This window comes from Diabrotica undecimpunctata, chromosome 4, assembly GCF_040954645.1.
Source record: "Diabrotica undecimpunctata isolate CICGRU chromosome 4, icDiaUnde3, whole genome shotgun sequence".
Taxonomy (NCBI): domain Eukaryota; kingdom Metazoa; phylum Arthropoda; class Insecta; order Coleoptera; family Chrysomelidae; genus Diabrotica; species Diabrotica undecimpunctata.
The window spans coordinates 68,543,981-68,564,073 of record NC_092806.1 but is presented as its reverse complement, the minus strand read 5'-3'; the positions used below and the strand labels follow the sequence as shown (position 1 = coordinate 68,564,073).

Genomic DNA, 20,093 nt, shown 5'->3' with positions numbered 1-20,093 from the left:
TGTAATAAATGCTGTTTATTTGTCTATGTATGTATTTTGGTTATTGTTTATTGTATTTGTTTATATAGGTATTTCGGTTTTGAGGTTTCTTTCTTCCTAAAAAAAAAACGAAGTAGCTCATCCCTTCTTATTGGCACATTTTTGATAACTGTTTTTCTTTGTATTGTTTATCCCATATATCTGGTTTAGCTCTAGTAGCTATCATTTCCCCAATTTTTTTTCTTTTCAATTTTTCTTTTGTTTTTAAGCAAGTAAGATTGATCCAAAGAAACACGTTCACATCTCTTCCGATTCTGAGCAAAGTGGCCTTGTTCATTTTGTATGCCACAAACTTTCCACTCTTTGTATTGCTACAACCTCTCCTGGAATTCAAAGTAGAAATTTCACAAACCCTTTGTTTGAAAAATAAGGTAAATTGTTATAAAAGAGGGCGTTCTTCTAGTTCTAATGTGTCAACGCCATACGAGGAAAAGTAAAAGAAATACCATGCAACAGCACCCTATCCTCGCTAAGAAGTTAGAAAAGATCAAATGGGTAATTGGTCCGTTTATTTAGAACGAAAAGAAAGATAAATTGTAAAGGAACTCAAGTTCAATGCCAAAAATGTAAAATATTTCTTGTTTCACTGCAACTTCTAATTGGTGTCATACAGAACAAAGTTTTCACATGTTGAATTTTTAATATAGGTACTACATGCAGTTTTATTGCATCATGTTGCCTACAGTACACATTCCATATTTTACAAAAAGGGGGGCAACTGAAAAATTAGTCTAGAGAAATTTTTAAATTTATCACGACTAAAGCTATGTCAAAATAAGAAATGATTTTAGTGTACATTTAAACTGTTAATATTGTCCCTTTTTAGTTAGTGAAAAGTTTGCGTCATGGTTAATAGTTTAAAAGGTCTGTCTGTTGATTGAAAACATTAGCCACCCTCCCTTAACAGAGAAGGCCATAATTATACAGAAGTAGAAAATTTTGAAGTATTTTCAGCGGTTGTTTACAATTTTGATAGGTTAGAAAGGTTGAAATACTTGTTGAATAATATAAATATAAAACAAAAAGAAAGGTTTATTTGAAAATGACGAAAAGGATATTTAACACAGAAAATAGAACGACGACCAACAAAAAACCAAAACTTGACAATGAAATTGAAGCATTATGGGGCGACGAAGAATTAGATGAAAGTGTCTTTGACGATTGTATAAGATTTGATAGTCAAGTTGTGCAAGAAGTAAGTACATTTTTGTACAATATGAACTTTTGTTATATTTTTTACTCCTGTGAAATCTATATGTCTCACATTCTTTGTATTGGGATTATTACCTAAGTATAATTTTCTAACTTTTATAAGCTTTTCCATTTCTTGTTATTAATTTTAGTTTCTTCAGTTTTTCTCACTACTCTCCAATAATTTCCAAGTCTTTACAAATGCTTTGCTTTATAAAAAGATGCACTAGAGACTTTCAGAGTATTGAAGCAATTAAATTTCTATATTGTTCTTTAGTTAGACCTCATCTAGAGTATTGTTCTTGTGTATGGCCCTAATCTTATAATATTTACATATCAAAATCGAGACAGTTCAACACAAGTTCTTGAAATATGTAACATATAGGTAAAACGGGGTATACCTTTTGAATTAAATCAAGTAAATTATGATCAAATTGAGACCCAACTTAATATTCTCTCATTGTATAACTGATGATTAATTAAAGATGCTTTATGGCATAATTAATTCAACAGTCTTATTTTCAGCTATTTAAGCAGGTTGGTCTGCATGTACATCTCTGTAGAACATGATTAAACCAAACTTTTTATGTTCCTCTTCACAGAACCAACTATGCATATAATAATTTTTTATCTCGAGTACTAAGATGGGCAAATATTCACCCAGATCTAATTTTTTTGCACTGAAGGCTGAATTAATTTCTGGTCTCAGGCATGTGTTTATTTGAGTGGCTGTGAAATAGGTAGTCATCATTTTGATATGTTAAACTAAATTATGTGATGAAGTTTCTGATGTTTATATTTTATTTTGTTTTATTGTATTTTTAAATAAGTATATTGGAATATAACTATTGTAAAGTTTCTTAATCTTATTGGGCAGCTGCCCATTGAAAATAAGTAAGTAAATATATGTAGAGGAAGTGAAAAATACAAATATAGTTCTTCTAAGAATCGAAGAATGCTGTGGCAGCAGGACAACACTAAGCTGCAGCTTTTGCAACTAAATTTAGAGAGTGGGTGGCACAAGGAATCCACAATGCCAAGATATTATGTTCTATAATTTTAACCTGAACACCATTGTATTTTCCACTCATAACTGACATGTTGTAGTAGGACTGTCCCCTGCAGTTTTTCAAATCGATATCATGTTCTTGCAAGAATGTAATTAGAGAATTACATATGTTTTCTGGTTTATGACAGTGATTTGGCAAAAATATGAGAACGGGAGTGAAACGGTAGTGAAACCTTCTGTGTAACAAAATATCACAGTTAATTGATCAGTATATCCTTCATCAGATGTTGACTCAAGAGAATCTGAATAATATTTTGACTTATTGTGCTGTGCATAATATGGTGATTCAAAAATTCATTATATTCAGCTAATAACTTGAGTATTCCCAAATAGTTTCCATTTTCTAATGAACCCAACAACTCATTTTCGTCGCGAAATGCTGAACCAAGTTCCCAAATAAACTATATAACACTAATTAGTCTTTGAATTACAATTTTTCAATAATTATTTATTTCTTCAGCCTGTTTTGGTATTTCAGTATCAATATGCCCCAATTCTTTCTCACAACACACTACTGCAGTGAATGCATTAAAGTATGCTTTGGCCATTTCGTGATCCATAAGCCTACTACCTGCATATTTCCAATCACAAAATCCACAGTGGCTAAAATGTGTATGAACAGTAGATAATAATTTATAAATGAAGCAATACGTTTGCCTGGTGAATAGTGAAAAACATATCCATGAACAGTGTATTATATCACCATTGCGTCCCTTCCTTTTAAACATACTTGTCATACATTGTCATGTTCCTGTATCTCCTACCAATTTCTGTTTAAATGAACATCTCTTAAGCTTAATATGTGCATCGCATTGTTGTAGCTTAAAAGTTCCCACTCCAATCCAGTACTCAATATTTGTTACTCTTTCAGTGCCACATACCATCAAACACAGCAAAATCCTATTTTACATTTTTCTTATCTTCTTTTTCTTGACTTGTTGTTGCAGTGGATGTTGAAATATTGGATGTTTGACATGATTCTTATTCTGTACATTCTACAACAATGTCATTGTCGTTTTCCTGGGGAAGATTTATTCTCACTAACAGAAGCAGAGGTGGAAGCAGTTATTAAAAAATCAGTCATATGTTGTGTTTTCGCGATGACTTCTGCACATATTTTGTTCTTCTCTTGAGCAAGTTTTCGTTTTTGAGCACCAGTTTGATAATTTCGCTTACTCTTATTTCTATCAATGTTTTCCATACCCTGAAATAAAAAGATAGGTACCAGTAACAATGAGACCACACAGCACAATTTTATTTAAAAATACGCAACTTTAGAATAATTTAAAAATTAGTGATTAAACTTATATCCCAATTTTTTACAGTTAAAATCCAATGTACAGCTTAAATATTTTCCAACCTTGCCTGACTATGTTTGAATGAGTAGCATGACTTTTTTTTTTATATTTTAAACTCCCCAACCCTACAAATACTACAAAAATTCTATGCTATTACAAAAATAAAATAAAAACCTACTTTTTTCAACAGTTGTAACAGTATGAAATGATACAAATGGGTGGGTAATGTTGCTGTTAATAAAAATTATAGAATTAAGACCATATTACCTTTCTGCAAGTAGCAACAAAGTCAGAGAACAAATAAAAAAGGAGAACTAAAACTCGCGTTCTCGCTTTCATAAGACATTAATTTTGATATACATATTATGTGTTTGCATAAAACAAAAATAATTCTATGTTGATAATGTGCTGGTCCCTTAAATCAGGCCCTGGTGTAGATGCAAATCATCATTTTTATTTAAGTTAGTCAGGTATTCTTGAATTTTAATACTGAATCTACACTGAACATCTGCGAATAGTGGTAATTATCTATAATGCAGTAACAATACAAGAGATCACTAAAAATTTCCTTTCTTCTTGTAAAATTTTTCTAGGTTACAATCTTCCCCCCCTTTGAGCTGCTGATACTCGTCTTTCAATTGGTACATTGTATTTGACAATGTATAAGACCTAAACCTTTTGAGTCAGTGTAAATATTTTGGGTTTTAAAGGAGATGGGATGTGCATGTTAAATACTAAGATATTGTTCTTATATGAGTTTTTATTTCCTCTCTTGCTACTTGCCAATTTTAAATTCTCAAATTTTCTAACTTAATTGTGTTTTTAAGGAGCCTAGAAATGAAAATGAAACCATTCTACCTAATTATACTATTTTTAAAGCTCCAAGGCAAATGTTATGCTCTACACAATTGGAAGTTCATGCAACAACTAGTAAATTGTCAAATTATGATGATACCCATAAAAAATCTAGCATTGAATTTGAAATTCAAAAACTAAAATTACAGTGTAAAGAAAAAGATGGGGAAGTAGCAGTTTTAAGAAGTCAATTGCGTGATATTAGAGCCCAAAGCAATGTAGATTTTCAGAAATCTCAAGCTGAATGGAAAAGTAAATTTACTAATACTGAGAAGCAAATACAAGCAGTAAAGAGTGAGTTAGAATTCAAAGTAAGTTAATGACTTTTATGATTTAAAGATTTTAATTTCATCTTAATCTAATAATTTGTATAGAGAAAGTAAATAGAACACATTAGAGATTGTTGTTTGATAGTTGAAACATTGAAAGACATGGATATTTTTGTTAATTTATAAGTATCTTTTAACAGTTTTTACATTGATATCCATGTAAATTGATAATTCTTTGATCAGAAGAAAAAGACAAGAAAAGATGGTATTTAATTTTTATTGATTGAATTATATGAATGTAAATAAGTGTAGGCTATTGCTTTATAAATGTGTGATTTTTTCATATATGTATTAGTTGTACTTCTTACAGATTACTTGGTTTTATAGAAATTAATTAAATTGCTTCATGAATTGTGGCTTGTCTAATTGATATCTAAATAGTATGTATTCAATATTGATATCATATTTTATGTCCTATCTGACCATGGAATGACAGGTCCAAAATGGAATTTCCTGCAGTTGATACTTCAGAGAAAAATAGCATGTGACTAATAAGAAAATAACCAGAGAACATTGATAATAGTTACTGATAGTGGGTTATGTTGACTGCTAAATATAATATTACTTGCTTGTTACATTTTTGTATTAAGTACCTACTTATTTAATGGGAATAAATCACAATTTTATGCAGAATTCGAAACACAGAATATAAAGTATTTTTAATTAAAATTGTGGATTATTCCCATTAAATATATTAATTACTATTACCCTTTCTTTGTTGGTCCATTAGATCTAGTATCTTTGTCAGCATTTAATATTTTGTGGTTATTCTTTTCACTGTTGTGTGCTTTTATGTTATGATTTGTTTCATTTTAATTCTAGTTTTAGTGCCAATAACCAGAATTTTTCCTGACTGACTAGGACACCTGAATATCCAAGCAAGTAAAATCTGTAATTTCTGTCTTATTGCTTTATGTATAATTATTATATGCCATGTGGCTCTCAATCTCTCTAAGTGGAAAATTCACTAATATCATCACCTAGGGTATCAAAATAATTGAGCACTGAGAAACTCTTTCTGTGTTATCCAGCCCTAGGTGCCTGGTATGCTGGATTATCTTTAACAAGTTTTCTGATGCATCTGGATGTCTTAAGAAGTATTAATTTTGCATGGTCTGAACATAAGATGTTCACCAAGACCAACTAATGTTCATTAGGGGGCTCCTCAGAATGACATTAGTAGTTGACAGAATTATAGATATCATTTTGGATACTTTACATTCTCAATTGTCCCCTTATTTGTGCCTCAATGATCTTTAGACTTGGTGATTTTCTTGTTATATTTAATACATGAGTTGTTCTTGTTTGGTATCACCACACCAATAAGCATTGTTTGTATAGTTAGTTTGTTAACTACTATGACATTCAGTCTATTATGTGCCACTGGTTGGCCGGCTATAGCATTGGCAATTGCATATAACAAGTAGGACAGTTTCTTTGTGGGTGTCAAATATTGTCATTGTTACATTTGTCATTTTGTACCTGATAATGTTCGTTAATTATTTCAGTTATTTTTTGGTTGGGATTACCTAATCCTGAATAAAGAGATTTTACAAATTTCTATGTTGGATAGATAGTGTGTTTGTATTTCTTGTGTCTTCAGTTTAAGTGGTGTTATTTCATCTACCCTAAATTATGTGATCCTCAAATATCTCGGACTGCTTCTGAAAATAAATTCTAAAATTATTAACCTTTTTGGTGATGATGTTTGTCATATCGCACTCTAAGGATAATGCTTGTATGCCTTTGTCAGAAATGTTCTTATTTCATGCTGAAAATTTTCATGTGATTGTATCAAAAGAGCAGAGGCATGCATAGGTGTTTAGTGCTTTAAACAAACTTTTACTGTTTGTGACTTGGTTAAAACATTCATTCCTCATATAAACATGGTGTCAGTCACTCTCTGATGAGTGAGGAGTGACTGACATCATCGAGAAGATAGCCAGACTAAAATGGAGATGGGCAGGACACATAGCCAGAATGACAGATGGGCGATGGACAAAGAGGTTATTGGAATGGAGGCCAAGGGAAGACAAGAGAAGCGTCGGTCGACCACCTACAAGATGGACTGACGATTTAAGAAGACTCGATAAAAACTGGATGAGAGCAGCGCAAGATAGACGGGGTTGGAAACATGAGGAAGAGGCCTATGTTCAGCAGTGGACTCTTGAGGCTGGATGATGATGATAAACATGGTTATCAGTTCTTTTTTCATTTATTTATACATATTATTCTTGCCTATGGCCTCGATGCTTTGGCCATTTTGAATATCAAATCTTCCCGACAGAATCTTTTCACTGGCTATGTTAAGAATATGGCACTTGTCCAGTATGAACTAATATCACTAGAGAATGTTTCTGTAGTCTGTAGTATCTGATCTAATTGTTTTGAGTGGAAGCCATTAGTTTCAAACCATCCAATAGCAACATATGATTAGGCTTTGTCACCACAGGTTTGTTATTTCTTATTCAGCTTAACAAAACCACAGTGTATATATATATGAAAATTACTGAGTTCTCGGGAACAATACAAATATATATATATATATATATATATATATATATATATATATATATATATAGTTTGAGTTTAGTTCTTGAACCTTAATATATATTTTTTTAGTGGATTTTCTTGGGCTTAGGTTCATAAAAAAATTTGATTTGATACTAAGGCATTTTCATATATTTTTTCGACGTTTCGGCAGGAAATCCATGCCTTTTTCAAGAAGTAATATTGACTAAAAAACATTTTATGATAGACATAATACGATTTAAAAGTTAAACATTTGACTTACCAAGCATGTAAAAATTTGTTACTAACAAGTAGACGTCACAATTAAAATAATATTAAAAACATAGGACATACCCACTAAGTCACTACATGTAAAATATATTTTAGATCTAATGTGTTGTTTATTGAAGTTAGTTTATCGTTTAAACAACCAGTTATTTTAACATCATAGGCGTTCTGAGATTGTCTTTTTATGTGTTTTTAAATTAAGTTAAAATATATTTTGTTCAAATTTTTGACATCTTTTTTATCATTTATTGCATTATTATTTTTTTTTATTTGTATAGACTCTAGAAGCTCTCTCTTTTTCCTGTTGGGTTCACTTTTTAGGATCTTGGTTTTCTCAAAATCAAATTTATGTTTTTTTTCGTTTTCATGTTTTGTGAGGGCGGTTGAGTTTTTTTTGTCATATTTGTGGGAACGTATTCTTGAGTTAAGTAGCTGACTGGTTTGTCCAATAAATATACGGTCTACCCAAAACACATAAAGAGGGTGTGCCGCTGCGACCTATTGTTTCATGCATTCAGTCTCCTTTTGAAAACCTTTCAAAATATTTGAAGAACATTATTTCCAACGTAATAAATAAAAATCCACACTATTTAAAAGACGCTGATCACCTGAAATTAAAACTCAAAAATATACATTTACCTCCAAATTATAAATTAGTTTCTCTCGATGTGGTATCTTTATACACCAATATTCCAATAGCTTTAGCGAAAGACATTATTAAAAAAAAGTGGAACGAAATCAAAGCGTTCACAGACATCCCTCTAGAAGAATTTCTGCTAGCAGTCGAAACAACATTAAAGTCAACCTATTTCCTATATAAAAACAAAATCTTCCAACAAACAGATGGATGTGCTATGGGTGCTAGCATATCCAGTGCCATCGCTCAATTAGTTTTAGAGCATCTAGAGGAAATTGTTTTAAATAAAATAGATTTTGATATACCTTTTTTCTATCGCTATATAGATGACTGCTTGAGCGCAGCACCAGAGGATAAAATGGATATTTTACTAAATGAATTCAATAACTTTCACCAAAAACTAAAATTTACATTAGAAATTGAAAAAAATCATCAAATTAATTTTCTGGACCTGACCTTACATAGAGAAAACAGCACTATAACTACTTCATGGTACACCAAAAAAACCTGGTCATCGAGATATCTGAATTTCAACTCTCATCATCCCCTGTCTCAAAAGAAATCAGTAGTTATCGGACTCGCCGATAGAGCTATTAGATTATCCGATCCTATTAATAGACCTCAGGCCATTAAAAAAGCAAAAACAGCACTAACACTTAATTCATACCCACACCACCTTATCGACAACACTTTCAAATCGCGACTGCATAAATTTTACAATAACAATAATAACAATGAAACCAATACGGTAAAGAAAAACTATATGTCTCTTCCCTATATAAAAGGATTATCAGAACAAATTGCAAATCTTCTGTCCAAACATAATATTATGGTTGCTCATAAAGGGCACAATCTTTTGAAAAAGAATTTTACAAGATTAAAAACAAAAACCCCTCTATTAAAAAGATCGCATGTTGTATATGAAATTCCCTGCTCGAATTGTGATGGAGTTTATATTGGACAAACCAGTCAGCTACTTAACTCAAGAATACGTTCCCACAAATATGACAAAAAAAACTCAACCGCCCTCACAAAACATGAAAACGAAAAAAAACATAAATTTGATTTTGAGAAAACCAAGATCCTAAAAAGTGAACCCAACAGGAAAAAGAGAGAGCTTCTAGAGTCTATACAAATAAAAAAAAATAATAATGCAATAAATGATAAAAAAGATGTCAAAAATTTGAACAAAATATATTTTAACTTTAACTAAAAACACATAAAAAGACAATCTCAGAACGCCTATGATGTTAAAATAACTGGTTGTTTAAACGATAAACACTTCAATAAACAACACATTAGATCTAAAATATATTTTACATGTAGTGACTTAGTGGGTATGTCCTATGTTTTTAATATTATTTTAATTGTGACGTCTACTTGTTAGTAACAAATTTTTACATGCTTGGTAAGTCAAATGTTTAACTTTTAAATCGTATTATGTCTATCATAAAATGTTTTTTAGTCAATATTACTTCTTGAAAAAGGCATGGATTTCCTGCCGAAACGTCGAAAAAATATATGAAAATGCCTTAGTATCAAATCAAATTTTTTTATGAACCTAAGCCCAAGAAAATCCACTAAAAATATATATATATATATATATATATATATATATATATATATATATATATATATATATATATATATATATATATATATTATATATATATATATATATATATATATATATATATATATATATATATATATATATATATATATATATGACCAGAATGCCTTTACATACGAGTAGATCCACGGGTCTACAGTACTGTGTCTCGATTGAACTCTTTAAAAGATTTTATGTGTTTTTTTAGAATTTAGAAATAGCTAACCTCAGACAAAAAGTGCTTAGTCTCAGTAAGGCAAATGTAAATATAACAGTTAATAATGATGCTACTAAAAGTCCCAAACCTTCTTTGCCCAAGATTCAATCTGAAGAAAAACAAAAGGATTTATGCAGCAAATTATGTATTACTTCTCTTCCTGGTAAGTCAATAATACATTTATAATATGTTCTAATGAAAAAATTAACCTACATTTTTTCACTATAATAAAGAGATTTTCCACTTTACATACGGCGTTCATTAAAAGTTAAAGATAATAAATTTTGCAAATCACAAACTTGGTTATTTTCGGATCAAATGAAAGAAAATAGAACCAGTAAATGCTTTTTTAGTTACAAAAGATTATCAGCACATTGTTATGGTAATAATTTGAAAGTTGCGTATTGTCAGTCTGTTTCTGAATTTTACAATCAATAGAATTTTTTTTTGTCCATGGAACCCGTCTATTTTAAACCGATTGTGCTGCAGCCAGTTGTTTTATTGTACTTCTTCATGATACCCATTCCAGGATTATGGAATCTTGTACTAGCTTATACACTTCTAGAGGATGGGTACCAGATGTTTATGGAGTCAGTAGTCTCCAAAACGCGTTTATCGTCACTTACCCATATGTTTAATTTACCATGATAATAATATTAATAAAAAAATAATAATACATATTAATAAATATTAAATATATTTACAAAAGGAATATTTTTATTTTCGAGAAATAGTGCTTTTAATTTCAGGTGCTAGCCAAAAGACACCCCCCTCGTATCTTTTGAACGGTTATAAATACTTATAATAGTAAAATTTGGAGCGAGTTAATAAACTAGTCATAACAGGTGACGTATTAGTGACAGATGACGTTACAGAGCCACTGTGACCGACAATTTTAAATGGGACCTTATGGCAAGTGATATCTCGTTTGAAAGGTATTGAACCTACCTATTCAATCATAATAATTTTGTTTACGCTTAAGAGGATTTGGATGAATAAATTAAATGAATATTAAAATTATAGTTTCCCATTTAATTAATAAAGATTCTAACGTCCGCCTCTAGTAATTTGTCAAAAAAGTTGACGTTTTTCAATTCTCTAGTTGTTTTTATTTTGCTAAGTTTTTGCCAAAGTATTTATACCTTGAATATTTAGGTGAATTATTGTTTAACGAGACGTTTAAATGTTTACATAGGCAGAATGGTACGTACTGCAACCGACAAAGTAGCAGCTGTCTTAATAATTGGTGAATGTAGAAACAATTTCCATGCAACGCAGTGTCTTTTTAATGACTATTCCGGTATTCTGGTATTCAGATCGCCCTATATCGAAGACTTATTTGAGCGAGCTTCCTCGGAAGTTTGAAGAAACAGGTAGTGTTCAATATGCCAAACGATCTGGCCGACCAACAATTAGTGATGACAAAAAAATTGACATAATTGCAGAAATGGTAGTGTTGACAGTACACTGAGTGTTGGTTAAAAACAAATTTCAAAACAAATAATTAATTTCAGATGATGACCCCAACCGAAGACTAGAATTCTGCGATGTCCAATCAAATTAACCAACAGCCAGATTATATAAAACAATTTGTTGTAGTGACGAAAGTACTTTTTTCCTCAATGGAAATGTTAACACACAATGTGAGGTATTGGAGTAACACAAATCCTCACGTCTTTCATGGAAAACATACTCATTTTCTAGAAAAAGTAAATGTTTATGCAGGTATTTTGGGAAACCACATAGTTGGCCTGTTTTTCTCAATGCTAACTTAACCGGTGAAATGTATCTGGAGATGTTACAAAACACAATTGAGCCGTTAATTCTTGAAATTCTGGAAGATAATCCAGATGAATTCGGCAACTTGAAAATAAGATTTCAACAAGATGGTGCTTGTTGTGTAAGGGACACAACAGTACCCTGTACTGTAAGAGTACGAAAAGAGTTTAGCAATAGGATGCATTACTGTCAGGAAGTAGATGAAGCACATTTAGAACACTTAATATAAGAACTGGTTCTTAAATCTTTATTAATTCAATGTGAAACTACAATTTTGGTATTTATTTAATCTATTCATCAAAATCAAGCTTAACAAAATCAGTATGATTGAATAGGTATTTTCAATACCTTTCAAACCAAATATCACTTGCCATAAGGGCCTATTTAAAATTATCGGTCACAGTGGCTCTGTAACGTTATCTATGACTATTACATCATCTGTTATGACGTCATGAGAGATGGAAACAAATGCCTTCTTTAAATCGATAAAAGTTTTTTTTTTAATTAACATCCAATGTTTATTGCAATCTGTCTCATTATAAACAATAAGCAATATGTATGATTTATGTACAATAACATAGTGGGAAGCTGCCCAGTGGCGAGCTTACTGTCCAGGTAAAATATAATATAAATATAATTTATGATAATCAATTAGTTTAAACTTTCACTTAACAAACAGAGTTTAATACAGGTAAACATCACTGACACACATATGAGAGTTACAAGGCTAGAAACACAAATTAAGGAAATATTTAGAAAACACTTTTCACCGCATCATGACACTATGCTCTATTTTTCCTGATTTACTAGAGGTCCAAAGGGTCTGGTCGTTTTAATCTTCTTACGTGTGAAATGTTGAGCAGATCCGTGGCTAGCGGATTTGGATGGCAGGATAGTCTGTTCTTGTATACAGAGTTTACAGCAGATATTGCTTCGCAAACTGTTGGTAGCTGTAAATCGTGGTGTAATCTGTGGTTCGTGATATACCAAGGGGCATTACAGATCTGGCGCAGTACTTTCGATTGAAAACGTTGAAGTTTTTGTATGTTGGTATTACTTGCTGTACCCCAGATTTGTGCTGCATATTGCCATACCGGTTTTAAAATACATTTATATATCAGAAGTTTATTCTCCAGGATAAGATTTGATTTACGACTCATGTACCAATACCTTTTCCTGTAGATTAAGCTGAGTTGAAGGCGTTTCTTCCAGATGTGGATGCCCCAATTTAGTTTGCTATCCAAATGGATTCCTAAGTATTTAACGACGGTATTAACTGGTAGTGGAGTGTTATTTATAGAAACTGGTGGCGCGACACCTTTTTTTAAAGTAAACGTTATTTGTGTTGATTTTAAACTGTTAACTTGGACTCGCCACAGCTAAAGCCAGCTCTCTAGTTTAAGTAGGTGATTGTGTAATACCTGGGCTGCTTCAGCTGCTGTAGAATTTGAAGCCATGATAACTGTGTCATCGGCATATGTAGCGATTGTTGTATTAGTCGTCGTTGGGAGATCTGATGTGTATATTAAGTAGAGGGTGGGTCCTAGTATGCTTCCTTGTGGAACTCCGGAACAAATTGGAAACAGGTTAGTGATTTCCCCACCTCTTTTGACTTGAAAGAATCGATCTGTCAGGTAGGATCTTAAAAGTGAACTTATGGGATGAGGAAATATAGATTTAATTTTGGAGATAAGACCTACATGCCAAACTTTGTCGAATGCTTGAGAGAAATCTAGAAATGCAGCAGTACAGTAATTTTTTTGTTCAAGCGAATTTCTGATAGTCTTTACCACCCTATGAATTTGCTCGATAGTACCATGTTGTTTCCTAAACCCAAACTGATAATTCGGTAGAACATTACTGTCATATAAAATAAGCTCCAGTCTTCTCAGAAAAAGCCGTTCAAATACTTTGGATATAATAGGCAACAAGCTAATAGGGCGGTATGAAGATACTTCCGTGTGATCCTTATTAGGTTTTGGAATCAGAACAATTTGAGCAACTTTCCATTGGAGCGGAAAATAACCTGTTTTTAATATTGAATTAAATATATAAGTAATTAAACTTACGCCTTCGTTGGGTAGATTTTTTAGTACTAAACTAGATATTAAGTCATATCCAGGTGACTTTTTAATTTCCAGATTATCAATTATTTCTTTGATTTCAGATTTCTTAACAGGTTTAATAGGTGGAGCCATTTGATATGGTGCATTTACGACTTCATGGATAGCTTGTTCTTCTTCAACTGAGACTTCCCTCTGATGCGGTTGAAATACCTCGCATAGATGATTTGCAAAAGTATATGCTTTATCTGTGTCAGTTTTAGCCCAAGTGCCATTTTGTTTCCTGATTGGCATATTTATTTGTTCGTTGTGTTTAAGTTTTTTTGTTAGTTTCCACAGCGAATAGTTTGTATCATCTGCAGGTGAGAGGTTCTTTAAATATTTGTTGATTCTACTGTCTTTATGTTGGATCAGTTTTCTTTTGAGTAGTCTGCAAGCTCTATTCAGATTTGTTTTATCTTCTGGATGCCTAGTGAGCTGCCATATCTTTCGCAGATTTCTTTTTTCCAATATGAGTGTATTTATGTGTGCAGGATAGGACTCGGAGTTGTCTTTGTAATAAATTTCTGGGGTGGACGTCCAAGCAGCTTGCTGAATAACTGTAGTTAAGTGAGCAACTGCATTTTATATGTCACTATCACTTTTAAGAGGCAAGTTTAGATTGATGGATGTTTTTATTTCTTCTCTATATCTGTTCCAGTTTGTTCTTTTATTAGAGAGTGTTAAATGTTTAGAACAGTTATGAATTTGGCTTTGTAGATCTATGAAGAAAGGGGAATGATCTGATGAGAGGTCAAATGAAGGAGAAATTTGGAGCTAAGTATGTGATATTCCTTTTACTATAGCAAAATCAATAAGATCAGGAATTTTTTGTCTATCAGTAGGCCAATACGTAGGCTCTCCAGTAGAGAAAGGAATTAGATGATTCTCATTAATACTTTTTAATAATTCTCGTCCACGTGAGGTTACGATTCTGGAACTCCATTTATGATGTTTGGCATTATAATCTCCAGCAGAAATGAAACGGTGTCCTATTCAGTAAAATGATCAGCTTTAATTATTTTATTCGGTGGACAGTAAACAGCAGATAGAATAATCGAGCCTTGTGAATCTTCGACCGACACTGATGTGGCTTGGATGTTAACTTTACTAATTTTATTTGTTTCATGATGCTTAATGTTATTTCTTATAATAATTGCCGTACTTCCGTAGGCTTTACCTAATGGATGTTGAGTTACATAGGTTGAATATTTGGGAATATGGAAATGGCTCTTATTAGTCATGTGTGCTTCGGAAATAAACATAACATCTAGATTATGATTGTAGATAAATGCTTTAACTTCGTGGAAATGAGTGGTTAATCCATTGGCATTCCAACAGCACATCTTTAGTTTAGTGTTGAAGGTTAAGCTTAGATATCAGAGAAATTATGAGATCAAACATCTTATCCATTCTTTCCATTAACTTATGAACTAGTAGTTCTAGATTATTTTGTATATGTTGAGGAGTTGTTGTTTCTATTATATGAGAAGTCTCATCTATGGTAGATGTATTTCTATTATCTCTTCCTGCAACAATTTTCGCATAGCTTGTAGTTGGATGAGTACTTGAAGGAAATTCTGCACGAGGTGGTTGACTTGCGTTTTTTTCTCTAAGTGTTGGAAATTTTTTTTCTGTAGCTCTTTGTATATTGAGCATCCCTTATAGCTGGCAGGATGATTTTCTAGACATCTTACACATTGAACATCTTTTATATTTTTTGGTTTTGGGCATTGAGATGATAGGTGATCGCCCACACATTTTACACAGCGCGAACTCCTGTGGCAATAATTGTGGGTGTGGCCAAAATTTTGACATCTTTGGCATTGGGGTAGTTCCCTTTTCGGATGCGGTGGCTCAACTGTGACAATAGAGTTTAGTAATTTTGTAATATTATATATATATATATATATATATATATATATATATATATATATCTTTATTGTTACTTATAACTTATTTAATATAGAACTGGAGAGCCAGTTCTATATTAAATAGTGGTAGATCTTTCTTTGTGCCTCTTTGCTTAATGTTGGAGATGTTCAGTGCTGTATGTCCGTGCGCTAGCAACGCTTTTTTAATGTCATCTGGATCTGTTGAAGGATGTAAATTACGTATAACAACTCGGAATCCACAGTTTTGTTTCAATTGGTATGTATGGTACTGAGTATTTTTTTCTGCTAAAGATTTTACAATTAATGAATAGTTTTTGGGTGAGTCAGCTTGAACTTTAATTTGGTTGTTAGCAAGACATTTTAAAGTATATTTACCTGGAGTTATCTGCTGTAGTAATTCCTGTAATGGTTTGATACACTCAACATTTTGGATAAATATAGGTGGTGGCTGTTCATCTTTTTTTTCTTCCAGCATTTCATCCTCTTCATTAGGTTTATCATTTTCAAGTGCCTCGTATCTGTTAGATGTAGGAACAGTTTTACTTAGCCAATAATCTTTGAGTGTAGCTTGTTTGGTGTTTTTCAATTCAGGACTATCATCGTTGCGTTGACGTTTCTTGTGGTGGACTGATACCCATTCACTACCATTTTTTACCTCTTCTGCATCTGTGAGATTTTTTTGTGGTTTCTCTATTTGAAAGTTTGATAATTTTGTTTGTAGATCGTTGTTGAAATTTTTTCTGCTGTTCATCTAGAGAGTTGTAACTGTCTTTTCGATTTCTTCCAGGTGGAGGAGTGCGGGCTAGGCAGGATTTTCTAATGGCTGGATTTATGTCCTCAATGCATTGATAACTAGTTGGTTCTTGGTTATCTAGTTGGTGATCCATAGTTTTTCACTAATTACAACTAGGAATTGTTAAGACATTCCGGCATTATTCTATTAATATACCGGACTATTTTATTTATATTTATGTTAATAAATGTAATAATTAAATTTGTATTAGTTCCTTGTTGGATAATTATAATAACATTGAACACAATCACAAATCGATAAAAGTGATGTAAATCTCTTTATTAGCAGAAATTCGATTTTGTTTGTTGTTGATATTTTGAAGATGTAGGCATAAGATTTGCAATATTTTTAATAATTTACTTTTTGTTTTTTGACAGATTACCCTTTACAAGGAGTAGTAAACGAATCTATGGTTTCCATAGTAAAAAATGAAAAATTTGTACTGGAGAATAAACAGATCCATTCATATAAAAACGCCATCCCTTATCTTCAGAATAAAAACATATCTACAAGAGTTATACTGGATAAAAACAGAGCAGACATACAACTTATTTACCCCATTTTATTAAAATTTTGTGAATATAGAATGGAAGAGATTGATTGTTCGAAAAATATTAAGGATATAAGCAAGGTATGGGAAATGATATTGCATTTATATTTGTTTATAAGTTCGGGTTAGTTACACCTAATAATGCAAGCTATTCATAGATGAATACCTACGTTTTGTAGACAATGTTGTTATAGTAGCGAATTGTGGAGAACAGTTAAGAAAGTGTTTATACTATATATACTATATGTAGGATATCTTATTATGTGTTATAATAAGATTATATCTTATTATTTAAGTTTAGTCTACAATTTCATTTAGCTCTTACGCCCCTGCACAGCATTTTAGTATAAACACGTTGAAAAGTAGAGAATTTTAATTACCAGATAAGACAACCCCTCGCCAAATGCTTTTTGTTCTATTATTGTAAAAGGTAGTCGAGATACTTTGTTCTGGTGTGTTCAAGGTAGAAATCTGTGCAAAGAATTTTTTCAATGGACGGTGAACTTTCAATTTTTCCATGAACTGTGAACATTAATTGTTTTATAAATTTTAACAACAATTAATTCAATAACTGTCCAATAGAATAATTAGCCCACAATTAATCTAATGCATCCACGCCGGCTTTAGTTCGATTGTAATTGTGGATTATTTTTAACTTACTACTTTCATCTTTATTTGTTGATCATCATGCAATGTTGAAATAAGTATGACAACCCGGTTTTGTTTGCACGCAAGAGTATATTGTCATTCCATTATTATGGCCAAATAATGATGATCGTAATTGCCGGTTTCTATTTGGTTTAAATTCAAGTGGCAATTGCGGCTTATTAACTCAGAGTTCCAAGAGTCAATCCTTGTTCCCTCAGCATCCCTCAAGATTTGAATGGATATTATTGAATTTTAAGAACTGTTCAACAAACAAAAGTATTTGAAATTGCTTAATGATTAACTTTGTCGTTTTAATATAATAATTGTTGTATTAATTAGACGATAATTAATAAGATAAAGACGCTTATGAAGATAAAGACGCTTATAAAGATACAGGCGCTAATAATGGTAACGACGCTTGTGGCGATAAAGACGTTACTGAAGATGACGATGATAATAAATATGATGACGACAAAATTGAAGATAAACAGACGACGGCGTTAAATACGAGGCAGAAATCAAAATCAGTTAAGATGGCGACAGGTAGAGATTTATTTGCCTTAACTTTTAGAGACGTAGAAGACAATATAAGGACTTTTGACGGAAAAGACGATTATCCTATAGGAAAATAGATTGAAGATTTTGAAGAAATTTCATGTCTGATGGGATGGAATGATTTGCAAATGCTAATTTTTGCTAAACGATCCCTAAAAGCTAATCTCTATATACATTCAGAAAAATTGTGAATAGCTGGAAAATAATGAAGAAAAGACTTATGACGGAGTTCGAGAATAAAATAAGTAGTGCTGAAATACATAAAATGCTGATGCATAGAAAGAAGAAGCATGACTAAAGCGTACAGGAGTATGTGCTGACGATGAAAGAAATCGGTAGAAGAGGTAACATAGAAAAAGGAGTTATAATACAATATATAATTGAAGGAATTCAGGACGACCCTACTAATAAAGTAATACTTAATGGTACAAAAAACTTTAATGAGTTCAAAGAGAAAATTAAATTGTATGAGTTAATTAAAAAGCAGACGACACATAAATCGTTTACAACCGAGACGCATAAAAAGCAGTGGACACACAATGAAGTAAGACGAGATGACAGAAGAGTACATGAGAGTACGAAAAACAAGGAACAAAAGTATTTCAATTGTGGAAGTCAGGGACACAAATCGAAAGATTGCCCTGATAAAGTCAACGGAATGAAATGTTTTAAATGCAACCAGTTTGAACATATTTCTTCTCGATGCAATACTAAAGAAGAGAAAGCGACAGCTTCTAGCCATATAAATATTATCAACGTTGTATATAAAAACACGGTGACTTTGAAGTTTGTAAAAATATTGTTACATGCGTCATTTTTAAACAAAATTAATTAGATTTGAATGGATTAGGAAATACTAAAGTTAAAACTTTGGGTTTATTTAACAGAATAGTAGAAATACAAGGCGAATACTTTAACATTTTATTTCATGTGATCCAGAAGGAGCAATTGACGTTGAAGTTATCCTTGGAAACAATATATGGAGACAAGTTGTAGAGGTTAGAATACCCGAAGATTGAATAATTGTATGTAAAAAGGAAGTAGATCATTTTGTAATGAGGATTGTAATTGACGAAACGACAGCCAATGATGATCTACAGATGAACCATATAAAAGATCAAGCTTCAAAAGAAAGGTCAAGATTTATCAGTCAAGAAACAGTTAAGACATCTTTTAATAGTAAAATCCAAAAATCCAAGGACATTCAAAAATATCCAAAATGCTTACCTACAACCTATAAAAACCAACGTAATGCATGGATGAACTGGACAGTTTTTAAGAACTGCTTTTTTAATGACTTTGTACCAGTCATCGATGTCTACCTAAAAAACAAAAATCTGCCTCAGAAAGCTTTGTTGTTTGTTGGACAACGCACGATTGCACCCAGGCGTAAGTGAATTAATTAGTGGTGACGTAAGAGCTGTGTTCCTTCCACCCATTGTGACGTCTCTCATCCAACCCCTAGACCAAGGCGTTATAGAAGATTCAAAAATCATCTAAAAAATTATTTCAGATAGAAAACAAAACACTGGACCTTTAAAAAGAAACTGATGACTGTGAAGTTAATTCTGCTACAGCCAATCAATTACCAGTTGAACAACCAATCGTAAACCGAGACGTCATCGATTAGATGAATGGAAATGAAGAAATGGAACTGACAGATCACGCAATTACCGATCTAGTTCTAAACATCAACTAGAAGAAGAAGATACAGATGAGATAACT

General features: G+C 31.9%; 1 protein-coding gene across 2 annotated transcripts in view; it reads left to right on the top strand.

Annotated features, from left to right (window-relative positions):
- Nucleotides 1-887: 887 nt before the first annotated feature.
- LOC140439637 (uncharacterized) overlaps nt 888-20,093 on the top strand; it is a 46,026-nt gene continuing 26,820 nt past the window's right edge. Inside the window, exons 1-4 of one of the 2 annotated variants that reach the window (XM_072529677.1) lie at nt 888-1,234; nt 4,602-4,763; nt 10,038-10,209; nt 16,993-17,246. In XM_072529677.1, the coding sequence (XP_072385778.1) occupies nt 1,082-1,234; nt 4,602-4,763; nt 10,038-10,209; nt 16,993-17,246 (741 nt within the window). In that variant the 5' untranslated portion in view covers nt 888-1,081. Of the gene's footprint in view, nt 1,235-4,424; nt 4,764-10,037; nt 10,210-16,992; nt 17,247-20,093 lie in introns of both variants that reach the window. The other variant, XM_072529676.1, reaches the window with a different exon arrangement.